General features: G+C 40.7%; 1 protein-coding gene across 1 annotated transcript in view; it reads right to left on the bottom strand.

Annotated features, from left to right (window-relative positions):
• si:ch211-57n23.4 (immunoglobulin superfamily DCC subclass member 3) overlaps positions 1-11,445 on the bottom strand; it is a 25,957-nt gene extending 14,512 nt beyond the window's left edge. Inside the window, exons 1-6 of the mRNA XM_039820832.1 lie at positions 11,382-11,445; positions 10,200-10,505; positions 6,853-6,997; positions 5,513-5,643; positions 5,070-5,207; positions 4,787-4,945 (exon numbers count right to left, since the gene is read on the bottom strand). Of these exons, the coding sequence (XP_039676766.1) occupies positions 4,787-4,945; positions 5,070-5,207; positions 5,513-5,643; positions 6,853-6,997; positions 10,200-10,505; positions 11,382-11,445 (943 nt within the window). The remainder of the gene's footprint in view (positions 1-4,786; positions 4,946-5,069; positions 5,208-5,512; positions 5,644-6,852; positions 6,998-10,199; positions 10,506-11,381) is intronic.
• Between the last annotated feature and the right edge of the window lie 3,807 nt (positions 11,446-15,252).

Raw genomic sequence — 15,252 nt, forward strand, 5'->3', positions numbered from 1 at the left:
CTCCTTTCTCCTTCCAACTCCCTATCTGTCTGTCCTGACTCCACCCCTCCTCCCTCGCTCCAACCGTTTTCACAGACATACGCCCTGTATCCTCCTGTCAAGGTCAGGGGTCAGGGGTCAAGGGTCAGAGGTTGCAGGTCCTAAACCCCCCCCTTCCCATCCCCTCCCCTTGGACCCCCATCCTGCACCTTGCACCCTGCATTGACCGTCTAGATGTCCTCCACTTTTTGTCTCTTTGTATATTGTCTTCTTTGTCCCTTTATCCTGACCATGACTGTGGACACACACACACACATACACACACACACACACACACACACACACACACACACACACACACACACACACACACACACACACACACACACACACACACACACACTGTGTGAAAGTTCAGACCTCTGCTAACCTTCACACTATAAACAGCTGCCAGCCTCACTGAACTTGACTTCAGCTAAATAATGAGTCATCACAACGTCTTTTATATTTGCTCCATTTAGTCATGGAGCAAACGTTTTCTTCTAATTTAGGCACTCTATTTGCAAAAATTAACTATGAACATTTTTAAACATATTTCCAAATACATAATATAAACACTTTGGATATGAATGTTTTGTTTTATACAAATGTCTGTTTCAAATAAGGATCAATTATATTTCATATTTGACAGTTTTTGTTGATTGCTTACACACTGACATCAGGCATATTACACAATTATACATACAAATAGCTATTTAAAGTCTATCATTTCAATGTTTTATCCTATATATGTGACATAATATCACATCATCTGCGATATGATGTCACATCAGATTTTTTTTCAGAATTTTCACTTATTTGAAGATAATTAGTATTTCCTAAAATGACCCAGTGTCATTAAAGACATTAGTAGAGCTACCTCTCACCTTATCATAACTATAACTAATCTCAGCTCTTGCCTACTACAGTTTTGTTGTAATAATCTAATTTTGGATGAGGACATTACGACTCCTACACTAAAACACTTTGAAAAACCACTTTGTGGCTGGCCATGTTACCAGATGACCAAAGCCTAAAGCTGGTTGTTCTCTCTCAACCCCAAAAAGAGAGCAAATTGATCAATACATTCATGAATACATTAAAGATCAGGCCCCTCCTTTACATTAAAGGCAGTGCCAATCAGTGTGAGAGCGTGACAGGGGCAAGTATTGATCGATTCGGTCAAAGAGACGGACACAACAGGAACGATGAGATGGATGGATGAAGGCAAAGCTAAATTATATGAATTTAGATTAATGTAATTAGGATTACAAGAAATCTTATGAACTGTGCTTCAGCTTTTTCTTTTGGTTTATTTTTCAAATGATGTACATTATTTGAAGTTATAGTATAGAGTATATAGCATAGTATCATTTTCTCAATCATATATAAAAAATACATAAATAACTAATAAATACACTCCTGATGTGACAGAGCACCACAACACTGATAATGAAGTCTTAGGGCCCTATCTATCAGCGCAAAGTGTCTTTGCTAGTTTAAGACCGACGCAGTTGTCAGTTTCCCGTCCAGCGCCCACGTCGTTTAAATAACAAATGCACCTGAGCCCATCTGTGGCCCATGGGCGTGCTGGTCTCACAGGGAGGTGTGTTCAGGTGCATTCTGGGAGTATTGCTATCTTGAGGCAGCAGAAAGTGATCGCGCCATTAACCAACAAAAACCTGGTCTAAAGTCAATAACGCAGCATTTCATTGTTATTTTAACAGCGCATTAGTAAAATGCTCCTAGGCTCGTGCACAGCGCGTGCACACTATGCTTGTTACACACACAGGGATGCACAGCAGCAACACACACACACACACACACAGACACACATGCAGAAGATTACAAATAAAAATATTACGGTGCAAATCTCCCATCATAACAGCAATGCTCCAAGGTCCAAAAGCGCCTGGCTTTTAAAGGGAATGGGAGATGATCTCTGATTGGTTTATTACATGTTACGCCCAAAACACACCTCTGATTAATGAAGACACTAAGAACAACCCTTTAGAACCATGCGCCCGGTGCACGGACCCTTTTTCTGCCGTTAAACTAGCAAAAGTGGATTTGGACTTTTGGTCTGTGCCAGGCGCTTCACGCCGTGCCCTTAGATCGTTAAAATAGGGCCTTTAAAGTGAATACATACAGGAGAGTTGTGATTTCAGTGTTGTGTGTTCACTGAAAACAAGCAGTAAGAGGAACAATCAGTCTGCTTTGGAATTACTGAAGGAGGCACCTCACCAACTTTACACATACAGTTTGAGAGATATTCACATTAACCTAGCAGGGAGGGTCTGATTAAAAAATGCTATTTGTGGGGCGACCTCTAGCTCACCCAGTAGAGTGTGCGCCCCATGCAGGCTGAGTCCTTGGCAGCGGCCCAGGTTCAAATCCAACCTGTGGCCCTTTGCTGCGTGTCATCCCCTCTCTCTTCCCCCTTTCCTCTCTATAGCCCTTTTTCCGACCAAGTAGTTACAGGAACGTAGTTATAGGAACAGTCCACTTCTAAACAGTTCTAATAACTACTCTCTCCCAAAACCGGTTTTGCCATTTGCATTCACACTGGCCAAGTGGCCATAGGAACTATAGGAGGGGTAAGGGAGTGACGCAAGCACGGCAACGCTCTTTATAGCGTCGTCACTTGACTTTAGCACCACATACAACAACAAACCAGCATGGAGGAGGCCATCGGAATGTTCCTGTTGTGCCTTGCCGGGACCCTCATAACGGAGTTCAAACGGCGCTGTTTAAAGACTAGGCTGGAGTACAGAAGACGAAGGCTCCAGGGACTTATCTTCAGTGTCTAATCAAATGAAAAAAGCCCAAAAAATAATCTAAAAAAAAAAAAATGCTATTAGTTGCATTATGGGAAATGTAGGATGATTTTGTGTTTGATCAATACTGGGGACTGGAAATATTGGCCTCAACTTTATGGAAAAAATGAATGCAGTACCATTTTAATGCTCTTGTGACTGCATTAAGAACTGTGTTGTTGTCAATGATAAAAGAAGTACTCAGATCCTTTACCCAAGTAAAAACAGAAATACGATAATGTAGAAATGTTGTCAAATTTTGTTTTGTAAGTGAAATCTTAAGAAACTAGCTGCAGTGGAGTAAACAGTATATTTCTTTCTGAACTGCAGTGAAGTAGAAGTAGTAGCATACAATACTTGAGTGAATGTATGCTGTCACTCCCCCACCACTGGTCTTCACAACATCTCTGTCTGTATGCAGTACACTGTAAAAACTGGATGTGTTTGAGGTTTGAGGATTTACAGTAGGCTTTTATAGATTTAAATCCTTTCTGAAAATCAAATGGTACTCCCGTCATTTGCAGGAACATCCGTCTACAGAGAAATCAGAGATAGCTTCCTAATTAGAAATTGAACACTTTGACAATGTTCATATTTCTGACTGGCCCCTTTTGCACGCCCTCAACACTCAATCTGCAGCTAAGTGAGCTGGCCTCAGGACAGCTAATGGCAGTGAGAAATATATGTGGGCTGAATGTATGGACATCTGCAGGGTGATGGATAAGTCCACGTCATAGAGACACACACACACACACACACACACACACACACACACACACACACACACACACACACACACACACACACACACACACACACACACACACACACACACACACACACACACACACAGCTGAACGCTGGTGTCAGTGCTAAATTGTTAGAAAGGAAGAAGGGGTATGCATATGTGTGGTTGAGGTGAGGTGAGGTGAGGTGAGGTGGGGAGGGGAGGGGATACTCACACCAATAGTGTCACCATACAGCAGGCCCATGCTCCCAGCCCCCTTCCCTGAATGCACCATGCCCTGCACTGATGTGCTTTTATATTAAAGGAACAGTCCACTATTTGCTTGTTTTTCTTCCCCAGACTCAGATGTTTCAGATGTGTCCAGTACAGAGATAGAGACATGTTTAGCCTAGCTTAGCACAAACACTGGGAACAAGGATAAACTGCTAGCCTAGCTTTGTCAAAAGTGGAAAAAAAATACAACTTCGAACAACTTAGTGACCACGCACAGCATTCCTCAAATACTGTCCTGATAATGGTGTTGACAGGACAAAGGAGCACTCTGTTTGAACAGAAAATAGGTGAATATTAATACTTAGATTTATTAGCAACTAGCTATCTTTTAAATAAGTTACAATTGTATGTTTTCACTTTTGATACCCCTAATTGAATTCATTCATTAGTATTATTAATTTACAGATGTTAGGCAATTACTTAAATACAATTTTAAAGCGATCAACCATTTCTCCACCTTAATTATATCATTGGCTGTATGATAAGGGTTTTGAAATTTACAGAAATGTATATTATGTAAGACGTACAATAATAATAGGAAACAGTTACAGATTTTAGTGCCTGCTACAGTAGCCATATACTTCTGACAAGGGTTGACCTTGTGAAATTTGTACTCAATAACCTCAGTATTTTTGAAATGCTGGTTATGGCCTTGTCTGTACTGGCCACAGAGATATTATAACTTATAACCATCTTCTCACTTGATGTTGATATGATAGCAAAGAAGAGTGTTTCCCCAAAATGGACTGTTACTGTATAGTTAGTCAATACAAAATCAGTGGCCAGTACTGATGGCTAATGAGGAGCTCTACTGGGCCAGTATGGTATAGTTTAGATTAAAATAGAATATAATAGAAAGCATTTCTTTTCAGTAGACAGTTAAGTGCTTTGCTCAAGAGCACTTCAGCATTATGTCTCTGTATGGCCTCACCTTGTACCACGAGTCGTCCGTGTGCAGTACGTCTCATTCTGGTGCCGGGCCGATTGGCAGCACACACATACACACCAGAGTGCTGCAGGGAAACATCTGAGATCATCAGGTTCCCCGTCCCCAGAACCTGGATACCCTCCACCCCAATGGAGCGTCCGTCTGATGGACACAGACACAAAGACACAAAGAGATGGTTCGTGAAATAAAACTTAAAAACATGCTGCATGTTAGTAACACATTCTCCTCCAATTATGTACATTCTATTAGAAATGTCCAATGGTACCTAGCCTGCTCCAGGAAACAATTGGCCTTGGATTTCCTGTGGCGATGCACTCCAGAATGGCCGTCTGATGGACAGTAATGGTCAGATTCTGGGGTCCTGACAGGATGACCGGCTCCTTGTAGGTTCTTAGCACTCCACCTGGAAGAATGAAGGAAACAAACCGTGAATATGGATGAGATGATACAGCTTTCAGTTGTAAAGTCTTCATTTTGGGATACAAATTTATGTTAAGGACTGTTGTTTGGCATAAAATGGCAAACACATCTGAGATATAGTGCAGTAAAGACAATTACCTCTACAGGTGCATAGACACAATCCATATATCCCTAAAGGAACAAATAATGTAGCTACAGCCAAATGGAATATAACTCCTAACCCTTATTCACTCCACAGAGGTCTTTCTCTAACTACTTGTATATATTACAACATGTGTGTCCACCTACCAGTGATGTTGAGCATGGCCTCATGGCTGTAGCGAGTGTTGGCAGGGTTGGCGGCGACACAGCGGAAAACCCCTGCATCGGCCTGCCTCACGCCTGTCACCTGGAGAATCCCCATTGGCAGGAGAGTGTATCTGGACAGGGAGGAGAGGGATGGGCGCAGGTGAGCCACCGAAAACGATTACACATACGCTAAACAAATATATGTCCCCTCTGTTTGAACCATAAGTGAAGCCATTGGAATGTGTTGTAATGAAATGTAACACCCCAAACAAGCAAACAAGGCATATGTTACAGTACTTTAATCCTACAGTATTTCAGTATACAGTGAGTGTGTTTCTTACCGGGAGCAGCTGTGACTTGGGTATTTATTTCAGGGGTGGATTTAGGGATTCGGGGGCTCCAGGCAAACAGCCTCTTGCTAGTAAAACTATTAATACCGCACAGTAAAAGTCCCTCATTCAAATGTTTACTTTAAATGAAGAGTGAAAGACGGGCTTTATCAGCACAATGTACTATGTTAAATGTACATTTTGTACAGTAGTAGTAGTAGTAGTAATAGTCGTAGTTAAAGGAGCAACAAGGGTCCTACAGCGGGCATCAGTGAGGGCTCCCTCCACCGTGGTACAAAATGCTGCTGCTCATTAAAAGAGGCATGATCACATAACCCCTGGGCTTGCCTACCTGTTAGATTTCCAATTGATTTAAACATTCTATGTCTATCTACTTTTAAGGCTTTAAACGGCCTTGCCCCTGAATACACATACTGACCTGGGGTCCATTTATAAAACAGTGTGTCCATACTAAAAGTGTACGTGTGCACAATAGCTGAAAATGCTGCCAAAATAAAATCTGATTTATAATGTAAAATAAATAATTGAATAATTGAATTTAAAAAGAAATAATAATTGCATCCCACCGTCAGAGCGTGTCTGCTACTGGTGGGGGCAAGGGCACACCCAATTCAGTAGCATCAATAATCAGGGAAACCAGTGTGTGTGTCAGCCACCGCGGTGTCACCGCCTTACTGCAGCGATTTGACACACAAAAACTATATAACAACTAAAATCGTACTTTCTGATATATGCAGAGTATTATTAAAACATCTATTCTGAAAAACCTTTCTCTCTGTAAAAGCTTTTGGAAATGTTTAATATATGTTCTTATTTATGCTGTTTTTATTTGTTTGGTCCATTTTATTGTCTTTGTCTGTGCTCATGTCCTTATTCTAATTTATTCTGCCTTTTCTGGTTTTATTTTCTTCTGTAAAGCAGTTTAGAAAAGAGCTATATACATAAAGTGCATTATTCCATACACTGTAGTGCATGTGTGTAGGGTGTTACCTGTTGTCGGTGTTGTTGAGTGGTACTCGGTCCTTCTCCCAGGTGATTTTGGCCTCAGGTACTCCGTTGATCTGACACTGGAAGCGAGCGACACTTCCCTCATCCACAGTCATGGACAGTGGGTGGGTGTGGAACTTAGGAAGAGCTGAAGGTAAACCACACAAAGATCAGCCTTAATGAGGAAAATACTGGATATGCATTTAATTTTGATACATTAAAGGGCCACTCCACCAATTCTACACACAAAGATCAGTTTATCAGTCAGGGTTACCACTACTTAACCTATAAAAAAAGTTCATATTTTTTAATATAATGTCTTCTGTGACTTTGGAGGATCTTTGTCAAGTCAGAGAAAATAACCTGATGACAAAAAGAAACTATTGGTTACATTATGGGAAATATAGGATGCAGGGGTTTTGGAGAGATAGGTGGAGATGATTAGTGGCGTCTCTCTCATGCCAGATTTTCAAACTTGAAGACACTAAAACACATTTTCTATTCCTCCACTTCTCTTTCTTGATTTTTCCAACTTTTCTGAAGAGGACACATTTGGAAAGAGATTTTCCATCAGCCTTTTGTTTTTACAGCATCTGCAAGAAATCTTTTGGGAAACAGCTTGGCAAGCTATTGATATCCATTAACATAAAGAGGTCCTTTGGTGTGTGTGTGTAGGACTCTGTTAAAAACCTTTTATGAGTCTGTGGTTGAGTCTGCTATATTTTCTGCAGTAGCCTGCTGGGGAGCTGGGAGCACAGAGAGGGACAGGAAAAGGCTAAACAGACTGGCGAAGAGGGCTAGCTCTGTTCTGGTCTGCCCTCTGGACATCATAGAGGAGGTGGGGGAGAGGAGGATGTTAGCCAGGCTGGCATCAATCATTGGCAACACCTCCCACATGAGGCTGGGAGTTCTCTGAGCAGTTCCTTCAGCAGCAGACTGCTGCACCCTCAGTGCTACCACAGGTCCTTCATCCCAGCAGCAGTCAGACTCTTTAATACAACATCATAATGTAGCACTGCTAGCTGGTTCTGCAATATGAGCCATCACTAGACAATATTCTGCACTATGCATATTTATTCATTTATCACTCTTTGTTACCTCCAACTGTGCAATATGTCATCTATATTCACCAGCCCTTTACTCATCTGCATATCTGTGTATATATACTGTCTGTTTATATAAGGGTGTTTATTGTGTAAATATGTCTGTTTTTTTATTATTACTATTATTATTTTAACTGATTCTATTTTTCTTGTTCTTATACTTTATGTATATATATTTCTCCTATGTCTTCTGATATGTGTACATTGTTTTTCTTTTTTCTTTTGAGCTGCTGTAGCACAGGAATTTCCCCAGTGTGGGATTAATAAAATCTATTTTATGTTGTCTTATCTTTTGGGTTAGATTAGAATCATTTTACAATCCATTTCATAATTATGTGTAGCCCTTGTTAGTCTAAGTCATGACATATTTTTTTATGCCCACAATTGTGCTCACCATACGTTGCCATGTCCTGTATTCCCACACACACACACACACACACACACACACACACACACACACACACACACACACACACACACACACACACACACACACACACACACACACACACACACACACACATGATTCCTAATGACCTGGTGGCCATAATCAATAAGGGTGTATACCATAGATGAAGGATCTACAAATGAGAGAGAATCACCATGGCAACTCATTGCATTGACGTTAGACCACCTCAAGATAGTCGTAATTCTCCTGGATTAACCATAAACCCCTGGTTTTATCGGTCTAATTGAAGGGGTGGGGGTGGAGAGGAGAAGGTATGTGTGTGTACAGTAATGTACATGCCTATGTGTGCTGAGCAGTGTTATTTATAGGCTCTCCATAAGGACAAGCTGGTATGTTTTGTGTAGGGTTCGTATCTGGGCGCCTGTTTCCTCTGACAACAAAGGATCACAGAGTCAGAGGGGGGCTTGGGTTGCCAAGTATGATGCAGAGGTGTTCACTGTGTGTAGCATCATTTATAACAAAGACTATGGGATGTTTTGACAGAGAGAAGGCAACATGTGGTGCCTAACTGTGGGACATCCTCAGCTCTCTGTGCAGGTTTAATATTAAACTCCTGGGGAAATGACTGTTAATCTTTTTTTTTATTCAATTTAGATTTCTCAATATATACAATCTACATCCGCAGCTACAGTACAAAACCCACAATCCTAACGACAAAGCAAGGACTCTTTGTTATCTTCAAGTAGGAGAACAGGACTGTAGAGAGTGCAGTCTTTACATCTTAATACTGTATTATTATGTGATTATTGGCATTTGGGCAGACATGAAAACATTTATCAAATGGCGGTGATGGATAAATCATGTTTTATTACAACTTGGAACTTTTAGTTGTATCCATCATTCCTACGGGATATGATAATATCTTATGTATTCACCAGTATCATTGCTGCGATCACCTATGTCCCACTGAGCGAGACACTAACATTCCATAACAGTTCCAAGGTAGCCTCTACACTGAGAGCCCTATAAAGAAATGTTCAAATAGGCACTAGAATGTATGTGTACGTACAACTATATTAAAGCGGTTACCCTGAATAGTCGACTGTTCAATGATTTTTAACTAAGAAGCTGGATTTGACTGTCAATCTCACAGTCGAATCGCTGCAGCATATAATTGCTTGCTATCACCCAATAAATCAGCATATAGCCTGTTTTGGAATACATTGATTAACTAGAAGGGCACTCATTTTTGTAATTATTATAATTTTGGTGTTTGGCGTTGGGTGTGAATGGGGACTCATGAGCTAAGTATTTCTAAAGTCCTGGCTACGGCCTATAATTACAATGAGCATTACTTGTTGGAAAACAAGTAATTACTTTGAACTGGAGTTCATATTTTTATCAGACCTTTATAAAAGGAAATTTCAAAATTATGATTTTGTTATTGAAATTATGACTAAGCATCTCCAAATTACACAAAAATATCTCATAATTAGTATCTAAATAATGGGATTTTTTCCATGATTATGATATAAGAATCTCGTAATTAAGATTTCTGTATTTCCATATCCTATCAACGTAGCTGTAAGAAGAGATGGTGTAAGGTTGTTGTGGTAGTGAATGCAATGCACTTCCTCTTTGCATCTCCAATTTCCCAGTCAACTCATTTGCACTGTGAGAAAGTTGTTCTGCTCATCAGGACATAGGAGAACCAGTGACATTATCTCCTTCCATCCCTGAGTAATATGTGTACTGTTCCAAAGCAAATATAATTGTATGGCATGAAAAGTATATAGAATGTAACAGTAATGTGCTGTGTTGCACTGTCTAACACTTACATGCCAAAAGGACTTTGGCCTTGCGGCTGACCAGCATGCCATAACGGTTTTGGGCAGCGCAGTCGTACTCGCCCATATCCGCGTCGCTCCCTTCTTTGCGTTTCTGGAAGCTCTGGATGACCAGCGTGCCATTCGCCAGCACCTGAACCCGCGGGCTGGTGGGTAAAGGCACCCCATTTTTACGCCATGTAACCATGATCGGTTCTTCACCCTGCACCCGACAGTCCAGCATAAGCGGGCGTTCCCTTACCGCGATCACATCACTTGGCTCCAGCAGGAAAGACAGCTCTGAGGCCAAACAGCCACCTGCAGACAGAAGAAAGATAAAGACAGGTTATCAGAAAGAGAAAGGCTCTATGACTACAAATCTGCTTACCCGAAATGATAATTTGTTGTACGCTCCAGAGGAATATTCAAACTCAGGTTAATGTAATTCTATCAAACCACACGGAAGTGATGGAAAGCTCAATAAAAGTCAAGATATACTGGCTGTGTGTGTGTGTATGTGTGTGTCTGTGTGTGTGTGTGTGTGTGTGTTAATTAAGAAAAATAACAACAGAATGAAAAAAGGAATTTCCCCAAGATGACAAATAAACAGTCCAGCTGTCCTTCTCGTTCAGTCCACACCTTGAGAAATCAGTCAAAAAATCCAATGAAACTATCATTTAGAACCTAAGGGTGTTTTTTTCTTTAACATGGAATGAGTTGTACGCGGAAGAGCAACCTTGAACTGCAGAAGTGTTTTGTATAAGACATAGGAGAATTTTTCATCTCAAATCCACAAACATCCCATGGTTCCAGAGACAATAGCACAAGGGGAGGCTTTTCTGGAAGACACCAAGTCTCAGAGAACCCTAACCGAATTGCCTGAAAAACCTCACTTAACACCAGAAACCGCCTCATTTGATTGATGGTGCATTTGGTTTTGCGGCCTATAACGCTTTTACTGAAGGCGAGCAACAATGGATGCTGGATGCCAGCGAGCCATCCAGCCAGAGAGGGCAACAACAATACCCAGGCTGGGGAGGAGAACACTGGCAAGGGTTGCTGGGGTCAAGTTAGGAGACCCTCCATTGATGCAGGGGCCAATTGTGACAATAGTGTTGTGACTATGCTTATTTGCACTTAAACCACAGTAACCTCTGTAAAAACTCCCGTCAGCCGCCATGCACCCTAGGGCACCATCTGCCCCCTTCTTATGCATCCCCTCCACCCCTCCCGTCTCATCTAGTCCTTTCAGATCCATCTCTGAGGTGACTTTCCCATGCCACCAGAGCTCTCTTCCTCACTCTTGTCCCCTCCTCTCTGTGACCTTGGTGACACTCCCAGTCTTCCCCATCTTCTTTCACTCTTTTTTGGTGGTAATGTCCCTAATATGCAAAGAGCCTTGAACCCTTGCAATAGCCACTTTCCTTTCCAGCTGTAAGCAGAAACAAACGCAGTTGCACTTGAACCTGCACAATGCCTTATCAATGTCACTATGGAGTCTTGCATCTGTTCAACCAGTTCAACCCTTTCCTTCAGCTGGGCCCTGAGCTGGACAACAACATGAATTATTGTTCAGCCATCATCAAGCATCACATCACACACACAGCAGCTTGCAGCTGAATATGAGTTTGGATTAGCTTCAGTTATTTTGTGCATTTCTGTTCCCATTTAATTTCTACTCCGAAAGCCAGCTGATGCTGTTTGCTGATGTGTTGAACATCATCACAACACTATCCGTACACATTTCTATTCCCACTGATTTGGGTTTTTCTTTAAAAACTAAAAGCAAACATTTTCTTACTTACCTTTAGTGGTAACTAGCATTGCAGGTACTACCGGGTTTTGACATACAGTATATCTCTCTGAGATTTTTGGCCACTAACCCAATACAATGTTGTTTGTTGTGCTTACAGCATTTAACGATTAGATGAAACATTTTGACAGTAACAGGTATTTCCAAAGTCCTGGTTACTTGACATAATCCACGGTAACAGGGACACTAAAAACAGATGTTACCGTTGAGTTTTTCAAATGTCATTTTTTCACTACAGATAAAAAAACATAAAATAATGATCTCCATTGTACTGGGGTGTAGGCAGACATCTCGGAGACATATATTTCAAAACTTGGAAAAATAAACTATCTGCATAGATAGAGAGCTCCTAAATGCCAGACAGTGTGAGAAAATATTTGAAATTTTGTTCAATTGACGCTTTAACAATTTCATTACTGCCCACCTTGTCTTACATCCATACATGCAAGTAAGATAGCATTGATAAAAGATTTTCCAAAGGAGTTACATTTAGCATAACTGCTCTTTTTTGGCTAAAGCTGTCAAATGTTAGGAATGGAGATATCATGGCATTGCATATACAAATACCACAAGTTTGGCCATTTTGACATTACACTGTTCACCTGTAATTTATTTGAATACAAGCAGGTTAATTACTCCTTGTTGACAAGATAGTTGATGAAATGGCTTTAAGGTTTAATGACAACTCATCATATTATGGATTGGCACTTATAAAACACAGCCACAGAGCTTTTTCACAGCCTGAACATACAGCAGGGCTGTTCCCCCTCTTCCTGATCTCTGTCATTGGCTTCACTGATGTGTCACATCAACAAATGAGCATCTGTCCTCCTTTTACATTTTTTTAAAAATTGAATTCTAATGAAAATTCTCCAACCCAGCAGATGCAGCCAGCAAAGAGGATGTGGGTCCGGGCTGATACAACCTTGCAACCCCCCTTAGCCTCCCATCCATTAGGCCTGGTAATGAAATTCAGGGTTCCCAAAGGGGGACTTGCATCACATTCTGTGGCCATGGTTATCAAACACATGGTGTTGCAAACTGTGAAGCCTAAAAGGCCAGTGTTTAATTTCTATGCCTGGTTTTCTCTAAATAATCAACATTACAACGTCTGTATAGCATGCACAGGATTTAGAACACACTGCAAGATGACTTCTAAAGACTGGATGGTTATACAGTATATATTATTATTTTGTTTATATATTATCTCAGGTGTGTAAATGCTAGTCTAGTCTAAACTATGACCAATATACCAGGGTAAAACACAGATCAATATAAGCTTAGATTTTTACAGGTGCACCATAGAGTCCATCATCACTTGCATCACTGCATTACAGCAGCTGGCAGAGATCTACTGTCAGACTGCTGAACACAGCTCTCCCCCCACCACTTTAATGGCTCAGACTGTGTTTTATTATATCTCAGTCACTGTGACTGTTTAAAAGCTTAAGATATATTTCTCTTGTTTTTACATTTTGTATTTTATTTTAAATGATAATAAACTATAATTTATAGTTTTAATGCTTATTTAGGCATCTACAGGCTTCATCCAAAACGACATTTTACTGTGCTAGTACAGTTCTTGAATTTTACTAACATAAGCTAAAGTAAGCTAATGTAAGGCAATGCAAGACAATATGAGGCAACATAAAGTTATGGAATGCAAGGCAATGAAAGGTAATGTCAGACAATTTAAGGGGGCACAAAGGAATGTATTGTAAGCTAATGTAGGATAAGGTACCTTAAAGTAACTTATGGTAACGTAACTTAAGGTAACATAACATTAGGTAACGCAACTTGGATGGAACGTATCTACTAGAGTGTATCAGTTTTTTCTTAGCTGTCCAAACAGTATAATCATTTATTTCAATCATCTACACATTTTAATCACTTCATCATGTGAAAGGAACTGGTTGAGGTACAAATCCAAGTTCTTGTGTGTCAACAGGATCTATATCTGGGAGCCACTGGGTTGCCTCTTCATATGTCATCTGCAACCCTGTTACTAGAGCGCTATAGTTTGTTCTAAGTAATCAGTTCATCGGAGACACCAACAACTGAATGCAATCCAATACAACAGACTTTCAGTCATTTGGATCTTTGTGAAGTTTATCATGCAAGCTTTTGTTGACACTGTGTTGGAGAAGTATTAATTCAACTCTTTGGTAAATGTTAGGCTTGGGTGGACAAAATTAGGAATATCTTTCAGCACAATGCAGTCCAATACAACACCACCTCGAATTATTCATAAATGCAGGGGTTATTGAATTGGATTGCATTAGGTTGTACAAGTGCATCAAATAAGTTGTAACTCAATAGCAGTTTTGAGCTAACCATTGACATTTGTGTCTTGACACATTGCCGTTGACTTGGGATCAATCCCTTGTCTTGTTTCTAGTTTGAAGCCTCAAATTCAGTTACACTCTCTGCATCAAGATGGATGAAGGATGGTAATAGTGTGTCAAGACTAAGGGCTGTTAGACAACAGCCTTTAAATGTATCCTATGCAAGTTCCAAGAAGCTGAACCTACCTGAAGTGTGATCAAGTGCAAAACATTAGAGATTATTTAGGACTGTTTTCAATATAGGGGTAGGACGATAATGAGAGTTTTTGAAGAGAGGGGATTGTCCAGGAACCCCCACACTAGCACCCTGTGCTTAACCCCGAGCCCCTCAGGGGTCGTGAGAGAGTCAGAGGTGAGGAGGATGGATGTGTAGATGAGGGTGGTGGTGTTGGGGGAGGCAGCTTGTGTCCAGCCTGAGCGACTCTCCCAGCCCTCCACTGCTATTGTTTAGCGAGACTGAACCACCAAGGCAACTTTGGAGGGCTGCATGGATTAGAGCTGGGAATGGCATGTAGAATATTCAGAATATTCATATTGGATGAATTCACTGCACATATCTGCAGATATACCATTTGAGCATATATTTGATAATTTAATAATAATAAAAAACAGATCACATTAAAAGCTGCAACATGTGCAATATTATATGTTCTAGTAGTTCTCTTTATTTTTTTCTGCCCATGACCTCTTTATTTATTATATGTTTCAGAAGAAGAAGAGGTTTAAACAATGAGTGGAGGTCTGAGCTGGGCAGGCATTAAGCCCTTCGCCCTGGGGCTTCCTCTTTTGTCCTCCTAATGGGAGTAAAACTCTCCTTGTTAGGAGACGGCGAGTTCACTCAGCTGATTCACAAACTTGCTTTTGTAGTTGTTATAGGGGGTCTGCCTAGGTCTTTGTTTAAGACAAC

The sequence above is a fragment of the Perca fluviatilis genome, chromosome 13 (genome assembly GCF_010015445.1).
Source record: "Perca fluviatilis chromosome 13, GENO_Pfluv_1.0, whole genome shotgun sequence".
In the NCBI taxonomy this organism is placed as follows: Eukaryota; Metazoa; Chordata; class Actinopteri; order Perciformes; family Percidae; genus Perca; species Perca fluviatilis.